Below are 27,509 nucleotides of genomic sequence, written 5' to 3' on the forward strand. Positions count from 1 at the left end.
TATTTATATACAAAATTGTCAACACAGATTGTACAACTGTTAGTACCCGCCTCATTCTCACCAACTGACTTTTCTTGGCGCTTTTGCTACCTTTCCTCCTGCCCCCTGCTGCCACTCCTTTTATCCACTTCAGAAGGAACTTTCCTCCTGCTCCCTGCTGCCACTCCTTTTATCCACTTCAGAAGGAACTTAAAGTGCTGGGTACCTGCACTTGTTAAATTTGAAAGGGAGAGTCACAGTACTTTTCTCAGCAACAAAGAGATATTCTAGGACGGAGCACAGTATTTCTACGTATCCATGTTAAAGTCTCCCATATTATGGCGTCGGCCATGTTTCTACTTTCTGCCACGTGGCCTATGGGTGCATTGTGGGAAAACGATTGCCAGAGTGAGAGGAAAATGAAACTAAGGTCATGAAAGGAGCACCGACGGCTATACCTCACCATTTGTGATGGAATCTGCCGTCAGCTTTTCCAAGCGATCAGTATGGAAAGGCGGGAACCTGGTTCTGGCGATGTGCGACGGTCATGGCTCCAAAGATTATTTATAACATGTGTATGAGCGTTTTTATGATGAGGCACTGCATAGCTCTCAGTGATTTCTTTCATTTTGCAAAGGCGAATCATTTGAACTTTGCAAACTGAATCACATTCCCTATTTTAGGCAAACTTGACCGGAAGGTATTGGAGCGCTGTACATGAGCACCAGTTGCATTCATTCATTTTTAGGAACGGAGAAGGTGATTAGCCCAGAATCACAGGAGGTGGAGGCCACGCGGAGACTTGCACGTGGTTCCCCAGCTTCAAAGTTGGCTGCTCAAGTAGCTACCCCACCAGGGGCGGCTCTAGGCTCATGGCGGCCCTGGGCAGGGAGCGTAGGTAGGGGGCCCCGGAAGAGGGGGTCCGGGCGGGGCGGAGCGCAGAAGCCAGTGAAGAGGGGGGGTCGGTTCAGGGTGTTTGGAAGTGGAACAGAGCTGGAGGACACAAAATCCCTGCCAGCGGCCGCCACGCAAATATGTATCCATCCTCAGAGGATTATTATATTACGGATACATATTGGCGTGGTGGCCCCTGGGGTTTGGTGGCCCTGTGCAGGTGCACAGCTTGCACATGTCTAAGGCCGCCCCTGACCCCACATCCTCTCCACGGGTTTATAAAAGGAAGCAGAGAGGAACAGTAAAGAGGAAAGCTTTTCACAACTCAGAAAGCAGCTTTTGCACTGCACAGGTCAGGTGAAAATAAATATGGGTGGTGGAAAGCAGCAATTGCTGGTATAAAACGAGCTAGGATTTGCTAAGAATCACAGGATGTTGAGCCTGCTGCTGCAGAGACTCGAATGAAGTTCCCCAACAAAGTCAGCCGATCAAGCCGTTACTCCACATCCTCCCCAGTGCTTATAAAAGGAAGCGTAGAGGAACAGTAAAGAGGAAAGCTTTTAACAAACTAGGAGGCAAGCTTTCCACTGCACACACTCATAAAGAATTGCATTAACAAAACCGGTAGTTTTGTAATCCTTGGCGGAAGTTGAAATTGTTGATGGGATCGTACCTTGGTCATGGATCAGACTTACACAGCGCGCATTGAAATCTTACTCGTGTTGCAGAGACGCAGCGCCATCATGGTACCTTCACACGTGGAGTTGTTATCAAGGAGAGCGAGTAAGTCAAGGGAACAGTAAAGCAGGTGGTTCAGTAAAGCGAACAATTGGATATCACGGAAGCAGCATTCTAGTGGCATGCTTGATCATTAATAAAACAAGCAAGTCAAGAGAGCAGTAAAGTGTGGCGTATAGTAGGAACAGTATTTGGGGGTGTGAGGGCAGGTGGTATTGGTGAAAGCAAGAGTACTGTGTAGAGTGCCTTTAAACATAGAAAAAAGTATGTCCTGAAATAGTGCAAAAAATGGGAGCAGTGGATGTTTACAAGTAGTTGGTCCATGCTCTGGGGGGAGGTCTAAACAAAAGAAGAGGCATGACCATGCATGCCACAGACAAATGGTGACAAAGAATATGATACAGACAATGGAGCAAGCAAATGCAAAGCCTGTGGGCAGGCTGAAGCCCACAGATTAAATACATGTCTCTTCAAGACAGCAAATGCGCTGTGTAGCTGAAACCTAAAATACCACAATTGCATCACAAATATATAGATGAAATTAAATAAACAGGTCTTGTAGAACTGAAGTAGGTAATTCGACTTTTGCTCTCCATGCTCTCGTTCAGTCAACCAAACCTCTGTGCTACAGGAGAATTACCCAAGTATGCTCAGGGTTTTTAAGACTAAGTTGTAAAGAAATGTGTTTACCGCAGCAAAGAACCGCAGTAAGGGTAACTCATTACCTGTTTATATTCAAACACACAAAACATGTTTAAAGATTTCATGATAATACAAAATTAAATATTAAGTAAGTAAGTAATTTTATTTGCACAGTTAATTAAAACCAATGCAATACGATACAAAATATGAATTAAAATAAAACACAATATAAAATCACATATGTTTAAAACCATCATAGTATGAACAATGATGTTCTGTTCTTCATAGTTATAAAATCGTATTAGCCTTTCATTTATCACACAGTATTTGGAAGTAGACATAGTTTGTATTGCAAAACAGGATGGGATCAGAACGGTTCAAGATTCTAGTCCTGGCATTTTTTCCTCCACAGCCTTTAAACATTTTACAAGGCCGCAACTCAGTTGAGGGTCCTGAGATGAAAAACAGGTAAGTACTGCACTCCTTCGTGTACGTATCCCAAACCGAATAAAATGTTGTTTCAAAAGAAGTTTCCTCTCCTCTTGCATTTTCTCGCAAGAGCATAGTAGGTGAATCATATCCAAAATTAAATATAGATAACAGCAAAATGTATCAAAAATACACCATATAAAGGCCTTTGAGTAATTGCACCCTTCTCCCCCATACAATTGCACTGCTCCATTGGACACTCAGTCTAAAACACTAGGAAGAATTAGGCCCTGATAAAGACTTGCTTGTTATATTCTGATGCATGAGTAAACCCCTGTTTATGCATGGGTCGGAATTACGAGTTGGTAGGTATTTTACACATCCGGTAATTATTGGATATGTTAAACACCTCATTTGTTATGACATTTCAGTTGGTCAAACCTGCCAAAATGAAGCAGGGAAAAATTATACAGTATTTACTGTATCAATGTGGATTTTGGTCCATTAAACACCAAAATCTGAATGTTATTCCCCACCAACTCCCACGGGATATATAATGTAGCCTGTGGTATTGTTATTTACCAGGTGTGATAAATAACACCTAAACTCGTTATCAGGACCTTGTGATTTATGGTAGTGAATATTATAGTCAAAAGAGAAATTCTTTGAGGTGCTAAATGAGCAGAGATCATAAATATGGAGCCCAAGCTGTATTTTTAAAATGATGTAGACTTCACCAGTCATCTTCAAATAAAGGCTGTACTGCTGTCCTCACCATCAAGGAAAGCGACTTATTTTCCTGCCTGTTCCAGCTGCTTCCTGGGAATGCACACAGTAATGGGGCAAAACACCATCACTCACACTACCTGTCCGTGCAAGCAGTGTATGGATTTCTCACAGCTTACCTAAAAATGTGAATGTCACTGGCAGGAAATCAACATCAGCAAGAGGCTACCATGTTGCCCACTCGTTGTATGGAGAAACAGTGAGGCTGTTTCTAGCCCAGACATAGTAAACGGAAGCAGCCTGTTGCTTTTCTAAAAACTTGCAAACCCAGAATAACTGATTGACAAACAATTGCAAATGTTACACCTTTACTCGCCTACGTTTTTACTGCAATGAAAATTACCAGTAAGTAATAAGTACATTAAAGAGGAGTGTTAAGATAAAAGCAAAGAAACCTAGGCAGGTCACACCCCCCTCTACTAGCACCTGGCATAAATTACCTGATCTTAACTTAGCAGAGCTGTGCAGAACAGATTTTCGGTCTAGCCTAGAAACAACTTTATATTTTGTTTATACTTAGCTTAAGAGGTCCAAAGACCCATTGTGAACAAAATAAATACACCTAGTGGGCTTTGCTTACCATTGGTTGACTACTTTGGTAATCTAATGTCCTTGCTTTATATTTAATGGTTTTCTTTTCTTTTCCTGTTGTAGTCCCTCCCCGGGATCACTGCTGTTTCACTGTGTATCTCATCAGATGAATAGTAGTACCCTTCCACAGCTTACAATCAGGTGTCTATTTTTTCCAGCACTCCAAGGGTGTGCATGTGTTCATCCTCTCCCTTGTGTGCTTGTTTTGTTTTACATTTTCATTGCTGTCCCATTGTTTTTCATTTTCCCCATAGCTCATCGCCATTACTACCTCTGTTTATCTTGGTTTCACCCCAACTTCCCCCTACTCTCCCTGGTCTTCCATTACGTTTCACACCACTGGTTCCTCCATTGCTCTAGCCCGTTGCTCTCAAGAGACAACTTGATATTACCCGAAGCAACGAATAATCGTCAAATGATTTCAAAGAGGCAAAAAAAATCCTCAATTTCCAAGCACTCTGCGCACCTGGCAGAAGTGCAAAGAATGAAAGTACTGGGAAGTCTTTCCTGTAGGTATCTTAGATCTCGCGCCAAGTGCACAGCAATATTTAACCCTGATGACAAATCATAGTGAAAACAGGTCTTTTACACTGTCAAAGGCTATTAAACAAAACTCTGAGTGAGGTAAATGTGGAAATACCTGTAAATTGCTTCTGCCATGCCACAGGAGATCTGAAATACCTATTATTAGACTGCACCCTGTATAGTTCTGAGAGAAAGAGTACCTTTACCAAGCTGCTTAAACAAGAACATCCTGGGGAGCTGGATGAACAAATGTTCCTTCTTCTAAGTGACTTGTCTGGGAAGGTAACAAAATGGTCTGGATGATTACTAAGAAGCAGCTGGAAATGGAGAATAACATTGTAGCAGAGGAGGGTTTACACCGGCCCTGCCCCGGGCCTCTAAAGCCATATCGCAGGGTGAGGGCTTGATTCATTCTAGAAACAGAGAAGGTTTGCGACTTTTCTCAAAACTAAAGATTAATTGTTTGTGCCTTATTTGCATGTTTAATCGATTATGTTAATGCACATTGTATATTGTAAATAGTGCTGTAAGATTCACTTCAATATGTATTTTTCTTGTGTGAAAGTTTTTTTGCTTTGTAAGTGGGTCTAATACACTGTAAATAAGTTCAAATCCAGATCTGCTTCTCTGTCACTCTCCCCGCTCTTCTGTTGCGTTCCACCTCACCAATTTCTCTGTTGCTCTGCCACCCTCCCTGCTCTTCCAGGGCTTTTCTTCTTTTCACCAATTCCTCTCTTGCTCTGTCACTGATCCCTGCTCTTCCAGTGCTTTTCATTCCTTCACCAATTCCTATGTTGCTCTGCCACCCCTCCCTGTTCTTCCAGTGGTTTCCATCCCTCCACCAATTACTCTGTTTCACCAAATCCTCTGTTGACCTGCCAATCCTCCCTGCTCTTCGAGGGCTTTTCATACCTTCACCAATTCCTCTGTTGCTCTGTCACCAATCCCTGCTCTTCCAGTGGTTTCCATCCCTCCACCAATTCCTCTGTTGCTCTGCCGCCCCTCCCTGCTCTTCGAGTGCTTTTCATCCCTTCACCAATTCCTCTATTGCTCTGCCAACCCTCCCTGCTCTTCCAGTGCTTTTCGTCCCTTAACCAATTCCTCTGTTCCACCAAATCATCTGTTGCTCTGCCACCCCTCCCTGCTCTTCGAGGGCTTTTCATCCCTTCACCAATTCCTCTCTTAGTCTGTCACCGATCCCTGCTCCTCCAGTGCTTTTCATCTCTGCACCAATTCCTCTGTTGCTCTGCCACCTTTCCCCACGTTTCGTCTTTTCACCTATTCCTGTTGCTCTGTCATCGATCCCTGCTCTTCCAGTGCTGTTCATCCCTCCCCCAATTCCTCTGTTGCTCTGTCACTGATCCCTGCTCTTCCAAGGCTTTTCATCCCTTCACCAATTCCTCTGTTGCTCTGCCAACCGCCCTCTCTTCGAGTGCTTTTCATACCTTCACCAATTTCTCTGTTCCACCAATTCCTCAGTTGCTCTGTCACCAATCCCTGCTCTTCCAGTGCTTTCCATCCCTTCACCAATTTCTTTGTTGCTCTGCCGCCTCGCCCCCCTCTTCCAGTGCTTTCCATCCCTTTACCAATTTCTCTGTTGCTCTGCCAACCCTCCCTGCTCTTCCAGTGCTTTTCGTCCCTTCACCAATTCCTCTATTCCACCAAATCCTCTGTTGCCCTGCCACCCCTCCCTGCTCTACGAGGGCTTTTCATCCCTTCACCAATTCCTCTGTTAGTCTGTCACCGATCCCTGCTCCTCCAGTGCTTTTCATCTCTGCACCAATTCCTCTGTTGCTCTGCCACCCTTCCCCACGTTTCGTCTTTTCACCTATTCCTGTTGCTCTGTCATCGATCCCTGCTCTTCCAGTGGTTTCCATCCCTCCACCAATTCCTCTGTTGCTCTGCCGCCCCTCCCTGCTCTTCGAGTGCTTTTTATCCCTTCACCAATTCCTCTATTGCTCTGCCAACCCTCCCTTCCCTCCCAGTGCTTTTCGTCCCTTCACCAATTCCTCTGTTCCACCAAATCATCTGTTGCTCTGCCACCCCTCCCTGCTCTTCCAGTGCTTTTCGTCCCTTCACTAATTCCTCTGTTACATCAATTCCTCTGTCACCCTTCCCTGCTCTTCCAGTGCTTTTCATCCCTTCACCAATTCCACTGTTGCTCTGTCACTCCTCCCTGCTCTTCCAGTGCTTTTTATTCCTTCACCAATTATTCTGCTGTTTTGTCAATCCTCCCTGCGCTTCCAGCGCTTTTGCTTCCCTACCAGTTCCTCTGTTGCTCTACTTGCCCTCACCATTACTTTTTGTTTCTTCAGCATGTGTTATCAGGGGCATAGCCTAAGGGGATTAAGGGTGGTTACACCCCCTCCCCCCAAATAAATGTATTTTCTGATAAATAGTTGAGTACAGGTGATTTCAGTAGGGTACTGTGAGATGTCAGTCCGGTGTCCCCAGGGCACTCAGACAAAAATGCACACTCACTCTCGCCATCTGTTTTGAAAGTCCTCAGAATAAATAATATTCCCCTCTCTCTTTCTTCCTCTCCCTCTCTTTCTGTTTCTGTCTCGCTCCTCTACACATGCTGAAAACCATGACTTGGAGAAACAGCTTTTACCCTCTCTTTTCTCTCCTTTCCCTCATTTGCTCCGCTATGAAATGGATCCAAAAAAAGAAAGAAACACTTTTGCTGGAAATCTATTTTTCTGTAATTTTTCTATTTCAAAGTGCAGGTTGGGGATGGATAGAAAAAAAGTTTCAAAATACGAAAAGTAACTAAATAAAGCAAGACAGAGCAGTCGCAAAGTGACCAGATTGGTTTTATTCACAACCAAACACATTAGCACCACTTTACAGAGTTTGCCAGTGAAGAGCTACTTTTGTTTTCTCGTCTTTCTGTGAACAACATTGTTTTTCCCGATTGGAAAAGTGCACCATTCTCTTGGTCCTGCAATACCTGGTTGATGTTTGGAGTAGAACACGTTTAATGTGATCCTTTTCAGCTGTTTTGCTTATTTTAGTTGATAAAGTGTTCAGGGATGTGGTCTTTTCATACTATACTGCTAAGGATATAAGCAATGGACATTGAAACTGGACCCTTCAGGGCCATGTAGTCATGCCCTTAACTTTTCAGGCAAAAACACTCACTGATTTCTGAATAATGAGTGTAAATGCATTAAGGTAACCATGTTGTTCCTGCTTACATTTCACATACTTTACTTAATCTTGCATTCCTTATGAGTGTTTGCTTTTTCCAGTATTCTTATTTTTTCAGGCAGCATATTACTCTTGCCTAGTGCATACTTTGAATTTAGTTGCATACAGGTGTTTATAGAGGGGCACAATAGGGTTGTAGCTGAAGGCAGTGCGAGTTTCTCTCAGTGGGGTGGTAACTTATAAGTGAACTGCTTTTCCTTACCATAACTATTCTGTTTAGACTGTGTTTTTTGTAAGATGTAGGAATGGGAGCCAAGTTTATTGATCCAAAGTGCGTATTCCAAACAATACTGGTATATTACTGGTAAGCACAGCAGAATCTTACCTCTGAAGTGTTTAATGGCTTAAACGAATACCAGTTGGCATAACGGCCTGCAGCCAGCCTTCCGGATATACAACATCATTTTAACCAAGTTGCATCTACTGATCATGTTTGCAACATGGGGCTCAGTGTTAGGCGCTACATGAAGCACTTCTAAACAATGTCATTGCCATGCCGAGGAAGGTGCAAGCCTTTAACTCCAAGGCATTCTGAAGCACAGCTCCCCTATCATTGGCACCTGCGGTATCCTCTAAGTAACCAGAGAGACAGCCCAAGTATCTGATTGTTTATTTAAATGGTCTCTCGCTTTCGTTTCCTTAATTCGCTGGTTTGAGGAGGTAGGGGGCCATATGTTCACCCTATTTACACATCAACGGGGAGACAGTGACATTAACTTTGCTGACAAGTCAAGAGCCATAAAGTATGTTGAGTGTGGCCAAGGCATGGTATGTTGCCAGGATTGTGTACACGTGTATACGTGTAGTGTGTGTGAGCAGCATGTATTTGTATTTATCATGTGTGCACACTATATGTGCATAAATATAGCGTTTGTTTCCACGATTGTATCTATTTATGTGTACATCTCCACTAAACTGATTAAGTTAAGTACTTTTACATTATGTGTTCCCAGCCAAGCAGAATTTATGTTTGATTAGAAAATGCCTTTTGTTGAACACCCAGTGCCCGTCCTCCTTCCCTGCCCTACCATCCTCCCTTCTCAGTGATGGTGAGAAGTGCAGGCTCCCTTTAGCCGAGCTGCTGGTTATTTCATTACACTTCGCGTTGCATCAGTGCAACATCAACTCAGCACCACCTCACTATCAGCGCAGCACCAGTTAGCGTTGTTAAGCACCACTTTTCCATCCCTCTGCAGCATCACTCAGCAGCACCTGAGCACCACCACAGAACCACCACGGCATCACTGAGCCACAGCGAAGCACCATCTCAGCACCAGCACAGCACCACTTTAGCACCAGCGCAGCACTATCTGAGCAACACCTCAGATTCAGTGCAGCAACACCTCTGCACATATGCAGCACCACCTACACACACTTGCAGCACCACCCTGCTACCAGTGCTGTCTAAGGTCGTCCCACCCGCTCCCCCCATAACAAAAAAACTATACCAAACAAGCATTTGAACAGCCAGTAAGATTTGCCAGAACAGCAAAAACAAAAAACTAGAAGACAATTTTGATGGTAATACTTTTTTTTAATAGAGTCGTACAGTTCTACATAATACGTCCTTCGTTATATATACACACAAAAAATGCTCACAACACGCTTTTATTATAACTTTTCAAGATACAGCACAGCAGCCACACTGCTCTACACCATAGCTTAAAGACATTGGCAAAGCCAGTAGATCTGGCTATACACTCATAAAGTCCCAAAGACGAGACCTATTGGCAATGTCAATGCTCGTTATTTCATATAGTGCAGTGCGCAGGGCCCGGGTGTTGTAACAAAAGAAAGAATAGCAAATGTTGGGAAAAGAAGAAGGCTCACAGAAAGGAGTAAAGGAAATTAGTGGTGGGGCAGGAGAGGTGAAAGTGAAAAGGATATGGAAAGAGAATAGAAGGGCTACAGAACAGAGAGCAACAGACAAAGGGGAGACAACGCGATACGGAAAGAGAGGAGGAATTAATGTGAGGACGGCAGAATCGGGTAAAAAGTAGTATCACCTCAAAGCAAAGGAGCAGAAAGGCAATGGTGCGTGAAGAAGTGAATGTCTCTAGCCATCACAGAGGTCGCTGCGGACGTTTACGTGAGTGCAGACCGACAGCCTATGAGACAGCCGCAGAGGCACACGAATAAGGGGAATAGAAATTGAAGGCCGTCCATTATGAAAAAAAAACACCGGGGAGTTTTAACGTATTTCGCGGTCTGGCAGCTTTCGGTTTCTTGTGTATATTAAATACAGACGTGACCTGTTGGCGCTGCCAGGGAGTTTTTGTGTGTGTTTCCCGTGGGCGGTGAGTCGTGCTTGCGTGCTATGGTGATAGGTTGAGCGCGTTCTATAAACAAGTCAGACAGCCGCTACCTGCTCTTGGCCGGGCGCCACGGTCGTACATTCTGTCTTCCCTCACACTGCAACATTCGTATTTTCGGTTCTAACATACAAGCATATATAGTACAACTTCTAGGGATCCTCACTCACACTGCAACGTGCACAGAATTTGTGGATGTTACACAATTTTTCAGTCGTGAGCTAAATTTTAAGCAATATGCATTATGGGATTTGTAGTGTTAGTTCATTCTGACACAAATGATTAATGATCTTAAAACAATGAATTGGACTAGGAGAGCCTAGGATTGTTACATTTTGTACCTAATAAAATGGAGTCTCCTGCTAACCTTAGGGCTGTACGACTTAGTTACAAAAGAGTGAGATTAACGCCATATTTTCTGGAAAACGTATTCTATTCCATTAAATGTATTTGTAGGCAAATTTACCTCTTGTAGACATTGTGGAAATCTGGCATTCCCCTGCCATCCTGGGCGTCCCTAATATAGGGCCCAGAGGGAGCGCTCATGTTTTCCAGTTTCATGCTTCAGTGCCTCAGCCAGGCCAGGTTTTTATTTGAACTCTGGGAGTTGTCGTCCTCTAGATCCCATTCAGAGATCAGAACTACAATGTAAAGGAAACCCCTGGACTGAATGACCTGCTTATAAAGGGACCTGGGAAACTTCAGAGCTTGGCTCATAGCGCTGACATGGTGCACGCTGGCACATTCGTGTAAAGAGCTGTACACCATGTAGCGTGCGGCTGCGGCAGTATATGTTCATAGTATGATCTTTATAGGACGCAGTGGGTATTATTCTAGTGTCAGAGATGTGATCCCTTATCTTTGGTGCTAACTTGTAACTGTGCTAGCACAGTGCTAAAAGAGGGCATGAAACTGAGCACTGTTTGACATGACATTCATTCTGCTGTTTGCCCCACAGATGAGTTTTCAGTCTCGGTCTAATCTTCACACAGGTGCTTGTATTTGTGTAATTACTTATTCCTCCTGGGTTTCTGTGCACTCCTGTGCCAGGTGCCCTTCTCAAAAGCCTAGTACAAACACTGCAGGAGCACTTGTTTTACGAGTGTACTGGGTACATCTTTTGAGTATTAGCTTGCATATTATGAAGAAGGTCCTATTATCAATGCCCAGGTTCCCTGATTTTTTAGTGACCCTATTTTATTTGTTTAATTTGAAAACAACAGTATGGCCCAGAGCACCAAGCAAAGAACATGGATATGACAAATCATACCTAAACCAATTTAATTGCTGAAAACTCTTCATTTAGGGATTTTGAATGCGGAAGTAATTCGCCCCCCCCCCCCCTGCTCTTCTGGCACTAATGGGGGCCACCTGGGCTATTTGTAAATAAGTACCTCGAACTTTGCAAATTTGTCCATGGCTCTACCCCATTCATCTATCAGGGGGTTCAGACATTGACTTCGAGTGTTAAGAAATGTCCCTTTTTTCGGTCACTGTTACCTATGCCCACCAAGGCCCCACTCATCCTGGCTATGCTGGTGGGCATTCAATATTCCCAAAAGGCTATCCCTGAGTTCCATCTTAAAACATGTGATAGTTGCTATTTCTTCATACAGATCCTGCCCCTAATTTGGACCTCCCTTAAATTGCACATCTGGGTCCCTCCCTAATAATCTTCAGGAAAACCTGACATCCATTCGAGGCCCTAACTAGGGTGAAGCTGGCCCTATGTTGCTTGTGTTCTGGTTCCGGGAGGACCTGGCCTGGTAGTTCAGGCTGGACTTTTCCCATTGGAGCAGGGTCAAGACTGAGTGACATATGGCTGGGTCCAAAATGAGGTGGCACGGAGTACAGAAAAAGATGGACTGGTATGCAGCCACAAGTGATTATCAGTGGCTGAGATTAATTCATCCTTCCTGTTATCACTGTTCTGTATACTTTAGGATATAGAAATGATGACCAACTGCCTTTCCTCTCTGAGGACCGGGGTCCAGGCTCGGCATAGCATGTATCGTGATAAGTGAATCAGAGCAGCAAGTCTGCATGCAAATGTTTGGTATAGCATCAAGGGCATCCAACACAGGTGCAGGAGAACTGGAACTTTTCCAGATTTTCGGCATAACCTCAGATTATGTGGTTGGCCTTTATTTAGATGTATCGAATGTAAATTTACCTTAAGAGGTTATCCTGAAAACCTCTTTCGCCGCAACATACATTCAGTGTGGGTGGGGGTTGAAGAGTAAACAAAATCTTCTTAGAAGGAGAGCCTTGCCGAATTGGATGAGTGGCTGTTGTCTATTGGAGATTGCCTTTTGTCAGCACAGTTGGTCTCCCTAAAGGTGGGTGTCAGCATGAGAGGTTGTACTTTGTCTTTTGAAAGTCGTTTGAAGCTAGAGGAGCTGTTTTCATGTGTTAATTTTGAAAATCAGGTAGAGGTAAAGAAAATAATATAGGTTACAAGTATAAGAATGAACCATGTCCTTATGTCTTTTTTACCCTATATACAAGTTTGTGTGCCGTCTTTAGGTCTGGCGTTAGCCAAGATCTTTTGAATTTACTAAAATTACATGTATAATATCCTTCCAGTGTCTTTTAGGCAGCCCTATTCATCCGTTTGTCTGTTACTTTGTCATCATTTTATTTCCGCTCAGTACAGCATAAAGCCACAGGAGAGCTACAGGAAAAAGCCTTTGGTTATCTTCCCTGTTACTGGTGGCATTCTGCCCTTTCACTAGAGCACACACCCACTGAAGGTAGTTTCCTTCAGTGCCCAGGAATAGTGATGCAATGGTTACTTTTTGAGACCAAAATATATTTTCACTTTTAAACAATTTTGTTCTTTGAGTGGTCCAGGCAGGTTCCCTTATAATAAGGTTTTGTAAAAGCCATGATAAAACCAAACAAGTATTGACATAATCAAAAGGGTTAGCCAACGTTGGACCTATTTGCTTTGCCAATGCTTGTTTTACATTCCAGCTTTATTTCTTCGCAACCATTTGTGTTCTATGTATTCTCTATGAACTAGAACAAATATCATTTTAGTCAAGAGCTCTCTCTGACCTGGAATATTGAAAATCACATTGGCCGTCGAAAACTGGTTTGTCTTGTTACTCCTTGTTTCAGAACCTTCAAACACTAAAGCAGCAACAGGAAGGTGTATTTCATCCGAACTGGAGGAGTTCTGTAACCTTTGAAAGAGGTAATAACCCTCTGGTTAGCTGTGGCTTCTTGCCTTGGCTACCAGAAAAGGAGAAACACTGTCCTGTCCAGTGTGGGCGAGTATTTGGTACATCATTCAGAAACTAACGAGTCATTTTACACCATTTATGGACAGACCTATCGCCAGGAGTGTAACATCTGCTGGGTTGCCACTCTCCATCCAGACTGGGCCAATGTCTGACAATCCCGCATGAAGTGGTGGCTCCTCAGACCCGAGAGGAATGACGAACATATCTGCTTGCAGGTGGAGCTCGACTACACCTGCTGAGAGGAGTGGACTTACTCCCAGGAAGAACCTGAAGAAGGCCAAGCTGCCTAGAGAATCAGTGTGAAGGACGTTTCACTGAACAGAAATCAATCAGGAGCCTCAAGAAACCTACAACTCTACTGGCTAGGAGAAGAACAAAAAACCCAGACCATGGAACTGCAATATCATTTGCCTGCAATGAACTGATAGTCCTGTACCATTCCAAGTAATCCCTTCTCGTTTTTTCAAGGATACAGTCAACATCTTCACATGTAATACAGGTAAACAATCCAAATTCAGGTAGAGGGCCCCTTTTCTTACCCCAAATGCATCTCATTGACAACAGTAGAATGATCTTGTCTTTGCTGTTCGATGTATAACAGTAAACGTGGACCACCCCCTTCCATTATATGGACGGGTACATCTCACATTTTTATAACTTGGCCCTTATTCAACATAATGTTATCCCTTATCGGCATTCGTAACAAGTCTTATTTTGCTATTCCACCAACAGATTAAAAAACATCGACGGTGGACACACATACAATTTAGCGCTGTAGCTAACAAGAACATGTCTCACGCATCACTGGGAGGACCTCTACCCGTTTTTTGACTTGTGTATGTCGGGCCGCCACCTGTGCCATAGACCGTTTATGCACATCCATTGTCCATTTACAAACATCAGGTGCTTTTTTTGCCTACACCCCATAACAATATTTCTTTTGGCCAGTATCATGGCAAGAGCTATACATTTACAAATGTGCTTTAGGTCTTGGTACCTGTCCTAGTAAGTACACGCCTGGATCCATTCCCAAGTCCCACTCGGTCTCCTCCTTGATCCAGTTCACCCCACTGTTCAGAAATTCTGGATCTGCTGGCATTCCCATACCATACGGTAAAAGTCAACAAAAGGGTGTGCACACCTGGGCCAACCACCAGACACCCCAGAATACACCTTCACAATTTTTCTCACATACAAGTATGATTGATTCAAATAATTTTATTGGGTAAACTTAAATCAAGAATTGTGTGGCACCTTCTTTGTATATTACCAGATGGAGTTCCAGTCCTTGTGCGTGACCCCTTCGGTAGTTTATCTTTCCATCTCTGATTCAGCCGGGTTATGTCTAGATAAAAGGTGGGTGCTAAAACTTGTATTAAAGCTGTCACTGCTTGGCTTTTATTTCTCCAAGTCAAAATTGTTGTCAGCAATCCCACACCGCCAGGCTCATTGTCGGGGCGGGCTTTAGGGCGGTGCAACCTGTGCCACCGCACTGGGCACCGCCTCTGTTTTCAAGTATATTTTGATTTTAAAAGCACCTGCTGCCGCGTTCCTTGCCTTGAGCTATTTTCAGGCAACAATAAAAATGTAAAAATAACTCCAGTGATTAATGTTCTTCCTGGAGAGAGATGGAGTTATGTCTAGTGGCAGTTTTGACTCATCATAAGGCAACAGAGGGTTAATCTTCCTGCTGCAAAGTACGTGTACCATGCAGATCACAAAGTGCATATTATGAAGCTAGTTCAGTGAGTTGCTGCTTTTGTCAGAGATCCTTTTGTTACTTGCAGTTAATAGGTTAAAGTCCTAAAATAGAACAGTTGCTATTAAGTGTTATCAAATAGCTGAATGCAAACTGCAAGGTATAGGTTGTAGGGCTACGATTTTGTTCACAGTCTTTCATTATCCTAATGTTGTATAAAGGGTTCAATTGGGTAGAAATTCATTCTTATTAGTAAAGACAACCCCCAACCAAGGTGTTACGTTTTAAATTCAGAGTTTATGCTTCTCCAGACCAAGCACTCTTAAACTATACTGTCTACCAGTATGGTGACATGTGACTGCTACACCTTGTAGTCCTCTGTTTTATGTAACGTTTCTTATACACTCACTTACACACATATGATTTATTGTCTCTGTGTAATGTGTGTGTGATGTAAAGTGCCCCGACACCATGGAGTGGTATGAGTGGTGCTATAAAACAAAAGAAATGCACGAGAGAGAGAGAGTGGTTATGGAGACTTAAGAGGCACTGTTAAAGGGTGGTGGTGAGGGAATCTGCGGAGATGGAGGTCATTTGGGGGTGCCAACAAGCATTGTCGCACAGTGTGCCGTCAGCGCTAAAGCCGGCCCTGCTCATTGTCTTCTGTCCCCAGCTCTGTTGTTCACCCACACTACCCCGTTTTGACCAAAAAGTGGCGTCCTGTCACCCCATATTCCTCTGTGAGATCTTCAAAGTAGAGACGTTAGCCCCGGCATACAGATCTCCCACTACCCTTACCTTATCATGATAAGACAGTTTCTTCCCATAGATAAGATTTCATTTCCGAAACTGTGGAAGGTTCCAAAGGAAGATCTCTGGAGAGCATGCTATCTTATTCCTGCCCACGCATGGGTGGGGTTGGTGGTGGGTGTGGTAATAAATCGGCATGACTGACCGTAGTCAGCTTCACCTGACCCACTCCACTTCCATGGCAGAGTAATATTTTCGAAGGAAGGCTGTCTGACTGCTGTCTCTCTTGTCCCCGAAGCCGTTCTCTTGTGCGCCCATTCCTCTATTCCTGTGTCCCTATTTCCTCACCCCTCAGTCTCAGTGCCTGTCACTGCTTAGCCATTCTCTCATTCATTGCTCCTCTTCTTTTCTCCATGTCATTTCAATATATCTCGCTTATGTATTACCCTTTCTTGTCTCTCTCTCTCAAGCCTCTCTATCCTGTCTGCTGGGGGAGGGGGAGGGGGGGGGGGGACTCAAGGGACCTTACAAATTGATGGGGGGGGTTCTCAAGATTCGGAGTGACACCTGCAGAAGGACACTCGGGAGTGTCCCCTGCAGGTAAGAGAGGTGTCACGGGGAACTTGACAGACGAAAACTAGGGTAAGTTAAATAAATAATAAAAATATTTCTTCTTCGTCGTCTGTCGAGTCCCCACCCCACCACTCTTACCTGCACAGACAGTGGGCCTGGAGAAGTAGGGGCAGCTGAAAATGCCCCCGGGGCTTTTGGCTTTTGTTTCAGGTTATTTTACGTTCTGCAGAAGGGCATTTTTATACGGAACATTTTTTGGTGTTGATGATCGTGATTGTGACGATTATATGATGACATCCCGCATTCTTTTTCCCCGCAGGGAATCACACGCTGTTCCCACGACCGTGTTGTGAATCCGCATACCATTACTCCGCAAGTCAGAACAACGACTTGCGGAGGGGGGCGCTGGAAGTTGGAATAATATAATTTACTATTCCAACTCAAGTCTGTGCGGACACTAGGGAAGGTGTTGGATTTTAAATCCAACACCTCCGCCCCCCCCCTCCGCAAGTCGTTGTTCCGACGTGCGGAGTAATGGTATGCGGAATCACAATGCGGTCGTGATAACGACCGCGTTGTGATTCCCTGCGGTGAAAAAGAATCGAGGTAAACGCTGTTTACCGAGTGTGACAGCTGAGCAGGAAACCCACCTTTGGGTGAGAGAAGAGCAGAGGTTAGGTGGTATTCTTTGATAGGTTTGTTTATGGTGGGTCAACTGTGGAAGGGGAAGCTTTCTTGAAGACTAAAAGGTCTGAATACATAGAAGTAGAAGAGGGCACTAGAAGCTCAGGCAGGGTTCAGTAGGAAAGATGAATGAGGAAAAAGCAGGACAGACAGCCAAGTTACACTAGGAGCACCTGGTAGTCTGAAAGGGGTGAGGACAAGCACATTTTTGCACAAGATATAGCAGAAAAGATATCTTGTAGACAAAATATTGTGTCAAGAACATAGAGGACAAAAATATTATGAAGGGAAATTTCTACCGGTAAGCAAACTCTAATTATGCTTAACTCCACATATATGTACCATGACAATATATATATATATATATATATTCACTGAAAAAACCATAGGTTATAGACCATATATAGTTAGGAATTAGCATTTAGAAAACCTTATTTTACTCACACAAAACCATTGAAATTCCATATATAGTTAGTTGCACTAACTATATATCGCGCACCCGCAATCCACTGCTGATGATGTCACATATTACATCATTCATGACATGGTCAGTGACATCACTGATAACAACATCCAGTGATTTTTTGTTTCTATAAAGTTTAAATATGTCTTACATATTGAAGAATGAGTGGATGTGTAAGTGTCTGGACGAAGGATTTAGTAGGTGCATGACTGACTGTATGAGTGAGTGATTAAATGTGTCTCACTGACTGCATGGGTTAGTGACTAAACTGTCTTAATTTGTGCATCATTATGTCTGTTGTTCTGTAAACTGCTGCATGTGTTGATCAGTAGCTATATGAGTAACTATATGGGTTATTGATTGATTGCCCAAGTATTTGTATGGGAGACTGAGTGTGTGTGTGGCTAGCTGGGAGGTGTGTGACTCTGTGCAGATCAATCTGTACTTGTATCAATGATTGTATAAGAAGGTAAGTATGTGTTAGTATATGTTTGAAAATGTAAGGTGCTCTATGTTTAACTGTATAGACAAGAAAATGGAAGTGTCATTGATTCTTTACAGGACTGACTAGGTGTGTGAGTAACTCCATGGATGAGTGGCAGACTGTGAGTGTCTGTATAGGTGTATGAGTGCATATGATAGTGTTGTAAAGATGAGTGATTGTATGTATGAATGATTGTATGGGTGAATGAGTGAAGGTGTGTGTAGACGTAGCAATCAGTGAGTGCGTATGTAGTAACTAGTATTGGTGTGTCAATGGTTTCAAAAATTATACTCTCTTTTTAACACTGGGTGAAACAGAGGTTATATTAAAATGTGAGGAGATGCATTGTATTGTCACATGAATGATATCATCAGTGATGTGGTCATTGATGTCAAATGAGATGTCATCAGTGATGTCATCAGTGATGTCATTTGAGATGTCATCAGTGATGTCATCAGTGATGTCACTGACCATGTCATGAATGATGTAATATGTGACATCATCAGCAGTGGATTGCGGGTGCGCGATATATAGTTAGTGCAACTAACTATATATGGAATTTCAATGGTTTTGTGTGAGTAAAATAAGGTTTTCTAAATGCTAATTCCTAACTATATATGGTCTATAACCTATGGTTTTTTCAGTGAATTTTCAAGGTTTTGTAAATGCTAATTCCTAACTATATATGGTCTATAACCTATGGTTTTTTCTGTGAATTTCATTGGTTTTTTAGCAGCTAATATCTGTAGCTGTAAAATGTATTCTTCTTTAAATCCAAAAATATATTTTATATGTTTATGAATAATTTTTTTTTAAATATTTTTTTTTCTTCGTTCTCGCTTCGCGAATCGGGAAGCTTCCCGTTAGCTGACCTTGATGCCGCGAAATAGACCGCGAGCCGGTAAACGTTTCTTTACCGCAAGTGCCGCGTTAGAAAACAACATCGTGACGCCTCCCGTCCGCATGACGTTTCACGTTGTCGCGTGATACGTCATATGACGTGCTACGTTAGCGAACTGGTACGCGAAGCGAGTCGCAAAGCGCAGGTTTCTGGAAGCAAACCGGGAGGCCCTGCAAAGCGCTTAACGTAAACACAGCAAGTCATGTGACTTGGTAATAACACTTTTCATTGGTTCATTTCACTTTTGGTTTCCTAATGATGTAAGACTAGGTCATATAATCTAAAATGAACACTTTTGATTGGTTGAGAACTCTTGTTTTTCCCAAATGATGAAAATCCCTCCTTCTTTCCTCACTCTGACTTTCATCATTGTGAGAGAAAGACCCTTTGTGATCACTGAGCAATGACTTCTTTAGTAGCTTCAGCTGGTGCTTCCCCACCACCTCCACCACATCCAAGGAAGAGTGGACCACCTGCTCAAGTTATAATTCAACAAGAAGAAGAAGAAGAGGAACAGGACGATGAGCACGAAGAGAGGCAGTTTTTGCCTGAGCAGCCCAGGACGTCTCACCGGAAAGAAAACTTCATTTGGCAATTTTTTAAAATTCCCAAAGGTCAGAAAAAAGTAAATGCAAGATACGTAACTTGCCTTATATGTCAAGATAGACTGTCCAGAGGAACCGAGAAAAAATACAGTTTCGGAAACTACACAATGCATCGCCATATGACTAGGTGGCATCCTAACAACTACAGTGCTGCACAGTTTCGGAACGACCTAGATAATCTCCCTATTATGGCCAGAAGATCTGTTGTACCGGAAGTAACGGGACCAGAGGGCAGGGAGATGGTGCCAAATATACAAATGAAATTTGGTGAAGTAAAACACACCTGCGTATTTTGCGATGGATTCATTTCCTACGGAGAAAAAAGCATCACTCTGATCAACAGAGCTATTGACTATCATATGCAAGTTTGTACGAAACGCCCAAAATAATAAATACTTCTTTTTTTGTTTTGTTGCTCCTGTTGAGCCCTTTACAATGAATCGTTTTCATTGCCCCCTCCAAGAAAAACCCAAAAAAATATAAAACTTCAGAAAAATTCAAAAAAAGTAAAAAAATGTTCCGAAAAATAATAAAAAAAATATAAAACAACAAAAACAATAAAAAAAAAAGTTCTTTTCAGAACTACCTCCCCGTTATTAAAAAATTGGTACAATATTTGGAACTGTGCCAACCTCTATTTCTCTTAGTTCGCTTCCCAGTTCGCTCGCCGGTACGCGAACTAGAAGCGAACCAAAAACAGTAAGTATAAGGGAAGGAAACAGACACTTATGTTAAAAGAAAGACAGCTATAGGGGAGTAAACTAGAGATACTATTACCCGTAATCCACTGCTGATGATGTCACATATTACATCATTCATGACATGCTCAGTGACATCATCAGCAGAGGATTGCGGGTTTTTTGGCAACGTGCCTTATCCACGGTTTAATAACGCTGCCTTTTGCTTTATATAAGTTTTCAAATTGTATGAAATATATACCAATAGGTCGTTATGAACCTTTAGGTAGTGCTTTTCTTCATGAGGTCTGGTCGCTTCCATACACATACAGATGTTTCAAAGATGATCAAGAAGTTTATCTGAATGGAGAGGAATGCACTGAGACGCCAGATCATTCACTAATGTGTAGGCACATACAGTTACACGGTTCATGCAACAAACACCGACCAAATATGGCTTGCGTGTTGCAAGGCACGCCAGTTCCTGCTATCATCCCCACGTTCAAGTTGTTGGAAAATGGTAGTTATTTGATGCTCAATAATGAAGATTGTTCTGAGTTAATTGAAAAGGGTCTGCACCTCTGTACGGGTGTTCGCTATGTGAAGCACGAAAGTTTCACGGGCCGAACTCAAGGCCACCTCTCTCTGAGACAAAAGAGCTCTTATTCTTGCCATGCCGTTGAAATCTGTCCCAAGGTTGGTATTTGTGGCCAGATTGAAAACTCCCTATGTTCATGTGTGGGAGGAAATAGAACATTTCTGCAGCAAATAACCCGTTCACTTACTGTTACGATAAAAGGAATACTTTTAATTCAGATTTGCCTTTCAATTTCAGCAAGATGGTTCTGACTATCTTTAACGCATCCTCCACAAAGACCCTGGCGCACTTTTTTAAAGTTGTTACCAGTGGTCTCGTGACTTCATTTGAGAAAATCTTTGGAGTCATCCCTGCTTCCTTTCATTCTATTTTCTCCACTCTGGTTCGTGGATTGGCATTTTTACTTGCATTACCAGCGGACGCTCTTGTGCTTTTTTACATTTTTAAATATGGATGTCCCTCCTATGCAACCTCCCACCCTGCAGCTGCTGACACTGTTCCGCAATCGCATGCTAGAATATTATGGCACAATGCCGTTGGCGATATTAAGCACGGCATATGGATTATCTTTTCGATTCTCCTACTTCACCTGTGTCCAGCCTGTATTTCACTGCCTGACCTGTGATTTCGATTGGGCCATTGATTTGTGTCTCTGCGGACCGGTTTCTCCTGACGTCGACTTTAATCAGCTGATGACTCCTATCATTACTCACGAGTTGGTTTGTCCTGGCGAAAGGATTATGGCTGTGGCATTGATGCATGGACTACTTGGTCCCTGGAATTTACTGGCGGCAGCACAGTCTTTCTTGGAACAGAGCTTTCTTGAAAACCCACCGAGCTGTCCTCTGATGGTGATAGAGGATCCGGTGCTGGGAGAGCACGTATGTTCTTTTCCGCTTTTAAATTGGATGGCTGAACTGTTTTCGGATGAAGACGGTGACTTCCTATTGGAGGCTGTTGCAGCTTATTTTGCATACACAGTTATGTCATAGACCTTTTTCATGTTTGATATGCTGAGTACTAGCATTTCATTGACAATTCATTGACTTATTTGTCAAGTTTTTATTATTTACCTTGCCTATTGGCTTAAGACTCGATAAAGTACTTGGCTGTTTTATTTTTCTTTAGCATTAAATTTTCCTAGTTTTTAATGCTTTACCTTGCGGACCGTCCACATATAAACTTGCAATCTGCTCTCATGAGATGGCACTTCTATTATCTTATTCAGTTTGTTTCCGGATCATGGGGAGGTGTCATCTAGGTCCTGGATATCTTTACACCGTGTTAAGTTAGCATGGGCTCATTACCGGTTTAAACGCCATTTTTCCTTTTTTGCAACTTCTGCACACGACACTTAGTTGTTGCTTTAGCTTTCCACCTAGTAGTTCATCGTGGTTTACATGAGAATAATATGTTATTGCTCTACTATCTGCTTTGCTTGTTAAACTATATCTGTACAGCGAGTGCTAAAGTTTCAAGAACAACACGATACAGAATTGTTATGAGGTCTGATCTCCACGACTTCATACTCATAACATAAGTGCAACTTCTGCCAATTCTAGGCATGAGGCGGGTTTTATATTGCTTTGCCGAACACACATACACAACAGTTAATGCGGTTCACATGAAGAGAGAGCTGGTGTATGCTGATGTGATTCCTTCAAATCTAAGACACTAAAGTATGGGCACGCCCTAAACCAACACAAAGAGACCTTCTTAGCAAATAATATAATATGTATATTAGGGAGGGTGAGATATAAGCAGCCGCGGGCCGTGGAGGGAGTTACGGTGAGGCAGGGAGGCGGGGAGGGGGAGAAGCAGGGTGGAGCCCTCTCTACCTTGCCCCTCCCCCTCCCCGCCTCCCTGCCCCACCGTAACTCCCTCCACGGCCCGCGGCTGCTTATAAGTGTTGCTAACTCTTATTCATTTACAGCATGTTAACATACTGTCACCATTCACTTTTTATGTACTAGTAACTATGCTGGTAATTTTGCTACTGATAATATGTGTACTTGTATTCTCCACCCTGCTTCTCCCCCTCCCCGCCTCCCTGCCTCACCGTAACTCCCTCCACGGCCCGCGGCTGCTTATAAGTGTTGCTAACTCTTATTCATTTACAGCATGTTAACATACTATCACCATTCGCTTTTTATGTACTAGTAACTATGCTGGTAATTTTGCTACTGATAATATGTGTACTTCTATTATCTAAGATACTACGCCTGAGAAGACGGCATTAGTAAATAAACATTTCAAATACACATGTGTTCTTCTTAACTCCATGTTCTGGTTTCTAAGAAATATATAACGACCGACTGTTCATGAGTTCCACGTATCCTGAGGTACTATAAGTTCATATTCTGGATTGTCTAAACATTGAGAGTTTGTTATATCCAATGTGACACTGTACCTAGCTTGCTAAGGAGTTTTTGATTACTAACGTGAGTTTTGGGACACCCTAATTCGCCGAGGTTCCAATCCTCTGTCCACAGTTCTGTGTGAGAACAGAAACCCTGCGACAGGGGCACCCCCGACCCTTGCTGGAGCTTCATTACACTTGCGATACAACTCCAGCAATGCGCCACCTTTACGGCACAGATACATCACGCATCTGTGCTGTTTTTGCCCCATGATGCGCCGCATTGTAAATGCAGCACACCATAGGTGACGGAACAGCGGCACAGAATGACTAACACATCCCTGGTGATGCGCCAGTCATCATAAATGTATCCCTATGCTTCTTATCTTGTTAGAGATGAACCGCCATATGTATCATCAAAGTTTTTTGCATTTCCTAAATAGCGAACTTTAAGGAATAAATAGCGATTCTTTACCATTCCTAGTTTGCGATGAGCTATTTGCTAATTACAAATTACCCATTCATTTCCTTCATTTCCATAGGGCGGTTGGACTCACTTTTAGCTCGAACGGCTGAATGGATTTCCACGAAACTTGGCAAAATTGTAGGAACTGGTAGCCCGATGTGCCTTTGCTATGTCTCAAGATATATGCTCCAGTGGTTTTTACGAAAATTAACTTTGAAAAATATATATTGGGCTACATTGGCCTATATATATGTTGGAGCCCAAATGTAGCCCAATGTAGCCCAATGAAGCCCAATGTAGCCCAATGTAGCCCAAAGATGGCCGCCAGACACACAAAAAAACAAATGTAGCCCAAATATCAGCCAGATGTAGCCCAACTATAGCCCAGTGACAGAATGACCAATCAGCTTCGCAAACCTCCGTTACGCGAAGCGGAGCGCTGTTACAGATATATATCTTTTTTTGAACGTTAATTTCTCAAAATCCACTGGAGCACATATATTGAGACCTAGCAAAGGCACATCGGGCTACCAGTCCCTAATATTTTGCCAAGTTTCGTGCAAATCCATTCAGCCGTTCGATTATTATTATTATTATTTTTTTTTGCCCCGCGGGGCCCTTTTAAAACCTCCACATCAAACCTAGGGGGTCAGCGAGGATCTACTATGCCCCCTTATAGTTATTTCCCCCTTTGTTTTGACCTCCTCTTGTCTCTCGATCCTACCGAGAGACAAGATGGCGGCCGCTACGGACTTTTTGGAATGTTGACAGACGCCGGAGAACCAATCAGCTTCGCTTCACAAAGCTCCGTTGCGCGTAAAGTACGCGTCCTGGGACGCTGCCAGGTCCGCTGTTACAGATATATATCTTTTTTTAAACGTTAATTTCTCAAAATCCACTGGAGCACATATATTGAGACCTACAAAAGGCACATCGGGCTACCAGTCCCTACAATTTTGCCAAGTTTCGTGCAAATCCATTCAGCCGTTCGGGCTAAAAGTGAGGCCAACCGCCCTATGGAAAACTCAATGTTAAAAACACGTTTTGGGACCCCCCTTTTTTCTCGGCCCCCCCTTGACGAACCCCCCCCAAATTTTCAAGGGCTGCTCAGAAACAAAATGTGCCATTTTCCTGAAAATTTCAGCCAATTCCGTCCACAAACGGCAAAGTTATTAGACATAGAATTTTCAAAAATCCCATAGAGAAAAAATCCTAACTATATATACCTACTGGCGACCGCCAGTAGGTAATATATATATATATATATATCTTCAAGGTACATAAAGGTGAAGTTAAAAATACTAAATATCTCATTAAACTTACCTTCTCTATATTTTGGTTGTCAATATTTTTGACACAATATTCTGTCTAAACAATATTTATTTCCTCGATATTCCGTCAGATAAACCGCCAAGTGGATGGGTTTTAAGGTGGGCGGGGTTAGGATAATTGTGCAAACATTAGCTTTTTTCCTTAAACTGTCAGATGCCATAGTTGGTTGAGCATGTCTTACAAACACAGCCCTGTCACAATAAAGGGTTCTTTTACACACTGAGGCCGAGACTTACTGATCCTTTTGTGTTGTGTAAGAGGACGCAGGGCAACCCAAAGTCTTATTTGGAATTTACAAAGCCACACAAGGCCTGATTTGCATTACCTTGCATGGCTGTTAAAGCATTGTAACGCAATGCATCTGTTTGTGCTGCATTCCGTAACATTTGAACTTGGGAGGCGTTCCATGGGTGTAGCATGGGCGTTCCCACTCATTCACCCATGAATTTTGGTGCATTCTGAGAATTACTAAAGCTAGTAAACCTGTGAATGTGTCAAAATGCTAGGCCTTTCCCAGTGAGGTATAATGAGTAGAAATATCTTTATTTCCCCTTATTATTTCCCCTTACCACATGTACTGCATTTTGCAGCAGACGTAAAAAGAGAAAAATGCCTCTAAGGATTGTTTTTGTGCAGGAAGGTATTGCTTCCTGCACAAAAAAGTGTTGCCTGTAATGCTGGCACTATGGAGCAAGGGTCCCTGCATTGGCGCTAGGCAGCACAAGGACAGAGTAGAGATGCTCCGCATCTTTGTAAATATGGTTCATTTCTGCCCTCTCCCTTTCATTCAGCGCAGCAACTTTGCTTGCTGCCCTGTACTGTATGAAAGATGAGTAAATATGCCCCTGAGTGTCTTCGTGATTGCGCCGTCCCTCCAAAAGCTGTAGTCTGCCTTTGTCAGCGGGCACCACCATCTTATACTTGGTGACTTAGCCAGTTTTTCTGGCCCTATGAAAGGACTTTGTTCATCAAAGTTCAATGGGCACCCAAGTCACAATATTTTTCACCAATTAAAAATTATTTAGTCAACTTCAAGATATCTTTATTTGATTTGCAACAGGAATCATAAAAGTACAATAAAAAGAATTTGTAACAGCAATAAAAACATAATCAGTCATGTCTGTGCAATTTCATAAATGGGTATGATACACCCCCGTTAAAATACACTGATATATATAAAAAACAGCAAACATTCAAATTATCTAAAAATTGCAGATACAATAAAGCGGTCTTACTTACATAAAATTCAATGGCACAAGAAGAGGAAAAACATACTTATGACGCAAAGCAGCCCATTTAAGGCAGATAAAAATAATATGTGAAGTGTCTAGTGCAGAAGTTATATCACATGTGCAAAGAGGGCGATCTGAAGGCTTATGCCAGCTCACTAGCAACCGTGAGAAGACATTTAAACAAACATATTTTAATAATCTTGTATTCAGAGCCGTCAATTCCAATGTTAAGAACATTTCCAAATTGTTCATAAACTCCAATATCATGTATTGCATGTAGCTATTATTTTGCTGGGGCACCAGGGCCCTTGCTTCTTGTGTAACCGTTTTAAAGCCCCTTTAGTCCATGCAATATCTGATTTACAAATCATATCTGGTGCACTGAATAATTGAGGTTTACCCATCGCCCCCAGGGTAGTTTTAATGTTACTCAACCATGGTATAGTTTGACTATATTCCATTTTCATACACTCGCGAATAGCCCTACTATTAAACTCCAAATCACTTTTAAGCCAGCTGGAAAGCCATAGGAGTAGTGGGCAGAGTTGTATAAAATCAGAAATAAAATCTGCTCCCAACTCTTCATGCACTATTTCTTCTGGTACACTCTGGGGGAATCCGCAATATTCTTTTAAACAATTTATTTTCTGCTACAAGTTATTCAGTCACAAGGCCTGTAGTACAATAAAGAAGGAATGGGTTTATATTTGAAATGTCTGGTATGAGAATAACGCACAAAGGATAATCATCCATTTAATTTAATTTACAGCAATATCTGAACCCAGACTCGAAGCAAGTTTTCTGTCGAAACCAGAGAGCCTGGAGAAAGAAATAATACTGAGCTGTTCAGCGACAGGGAAGCCAGCCCCAGAAATCACGTGGAACCTCACCCAGAGCCTCCGGGGTAAACCCCAGCACTACTTCATCGACAACCCTAACCGCACCATCACCGTCATCAGCAACTTCACCTATGTCTCCTCTCGATTCAGCCCTGAGAACCTTGTGACGTGCGTGCTGCGTCACCCAGCGCTCAATGTGGAGATTACACTTCCTGTTGAAACCGAGATGCAAAGTAAGTACTCAGAGGTGAAATGTCTGATTGAAAGTTATAACGAGTCTTAAGAGAAGGTGAGATGAAAGCTACAACAACCGTTGGTACACCCTTCTCTTAAAGTTGGACTTACCCAGGTACATGCCACAGTTTTCTGTTTACCACAAAGCATAGTATTTGTTAGTCACTGGACGCTAATGCAGAGCTGTTCAGATAGAATTATGTTACTGACAATCTCGCTTTGTGTGGGTATAAAATATAAATGTGGTTCATTTAGC

General features: G+C 42.8%; 1 protein-coding gene across 1 annotated transcript in view; it reads left to right on the plus strand.

Moving 5' to 3' along the window:
• Positions 1–27,509, plus strand: part of LOC144772439 (nectin-3-like) — a 72,712-nt gene that overhangs the window by 28,107 nt on the left and 17,096 nt on the right. Inside the window, exon 3 of the mRNA XM_078656762.1 lies at positions 26,950–27,252. Within this exon, the coding sequence (XP_078512888.1) occupies positions 26,950–27,252 (303 nt within the window). The remainder of the gene's footprint in view (positions 1–26,949; positions 27,253–27,509) is intronic.

This window comes from Lissotriton helveticus, chromosome 8 (genome assembly GCF_964261635.1).
Source record: "Lissotriton helveticus chromosome 8, aLisHel1.1, whole genome shotgun sequence".
Classification (NCBI taxonomy): domain Eukaryota; kingdom Metazoa; phylum Chordata; class Amphibia; order Caudata; family Salamandridae; genus Lissotriton; species Lissotriton helveticus.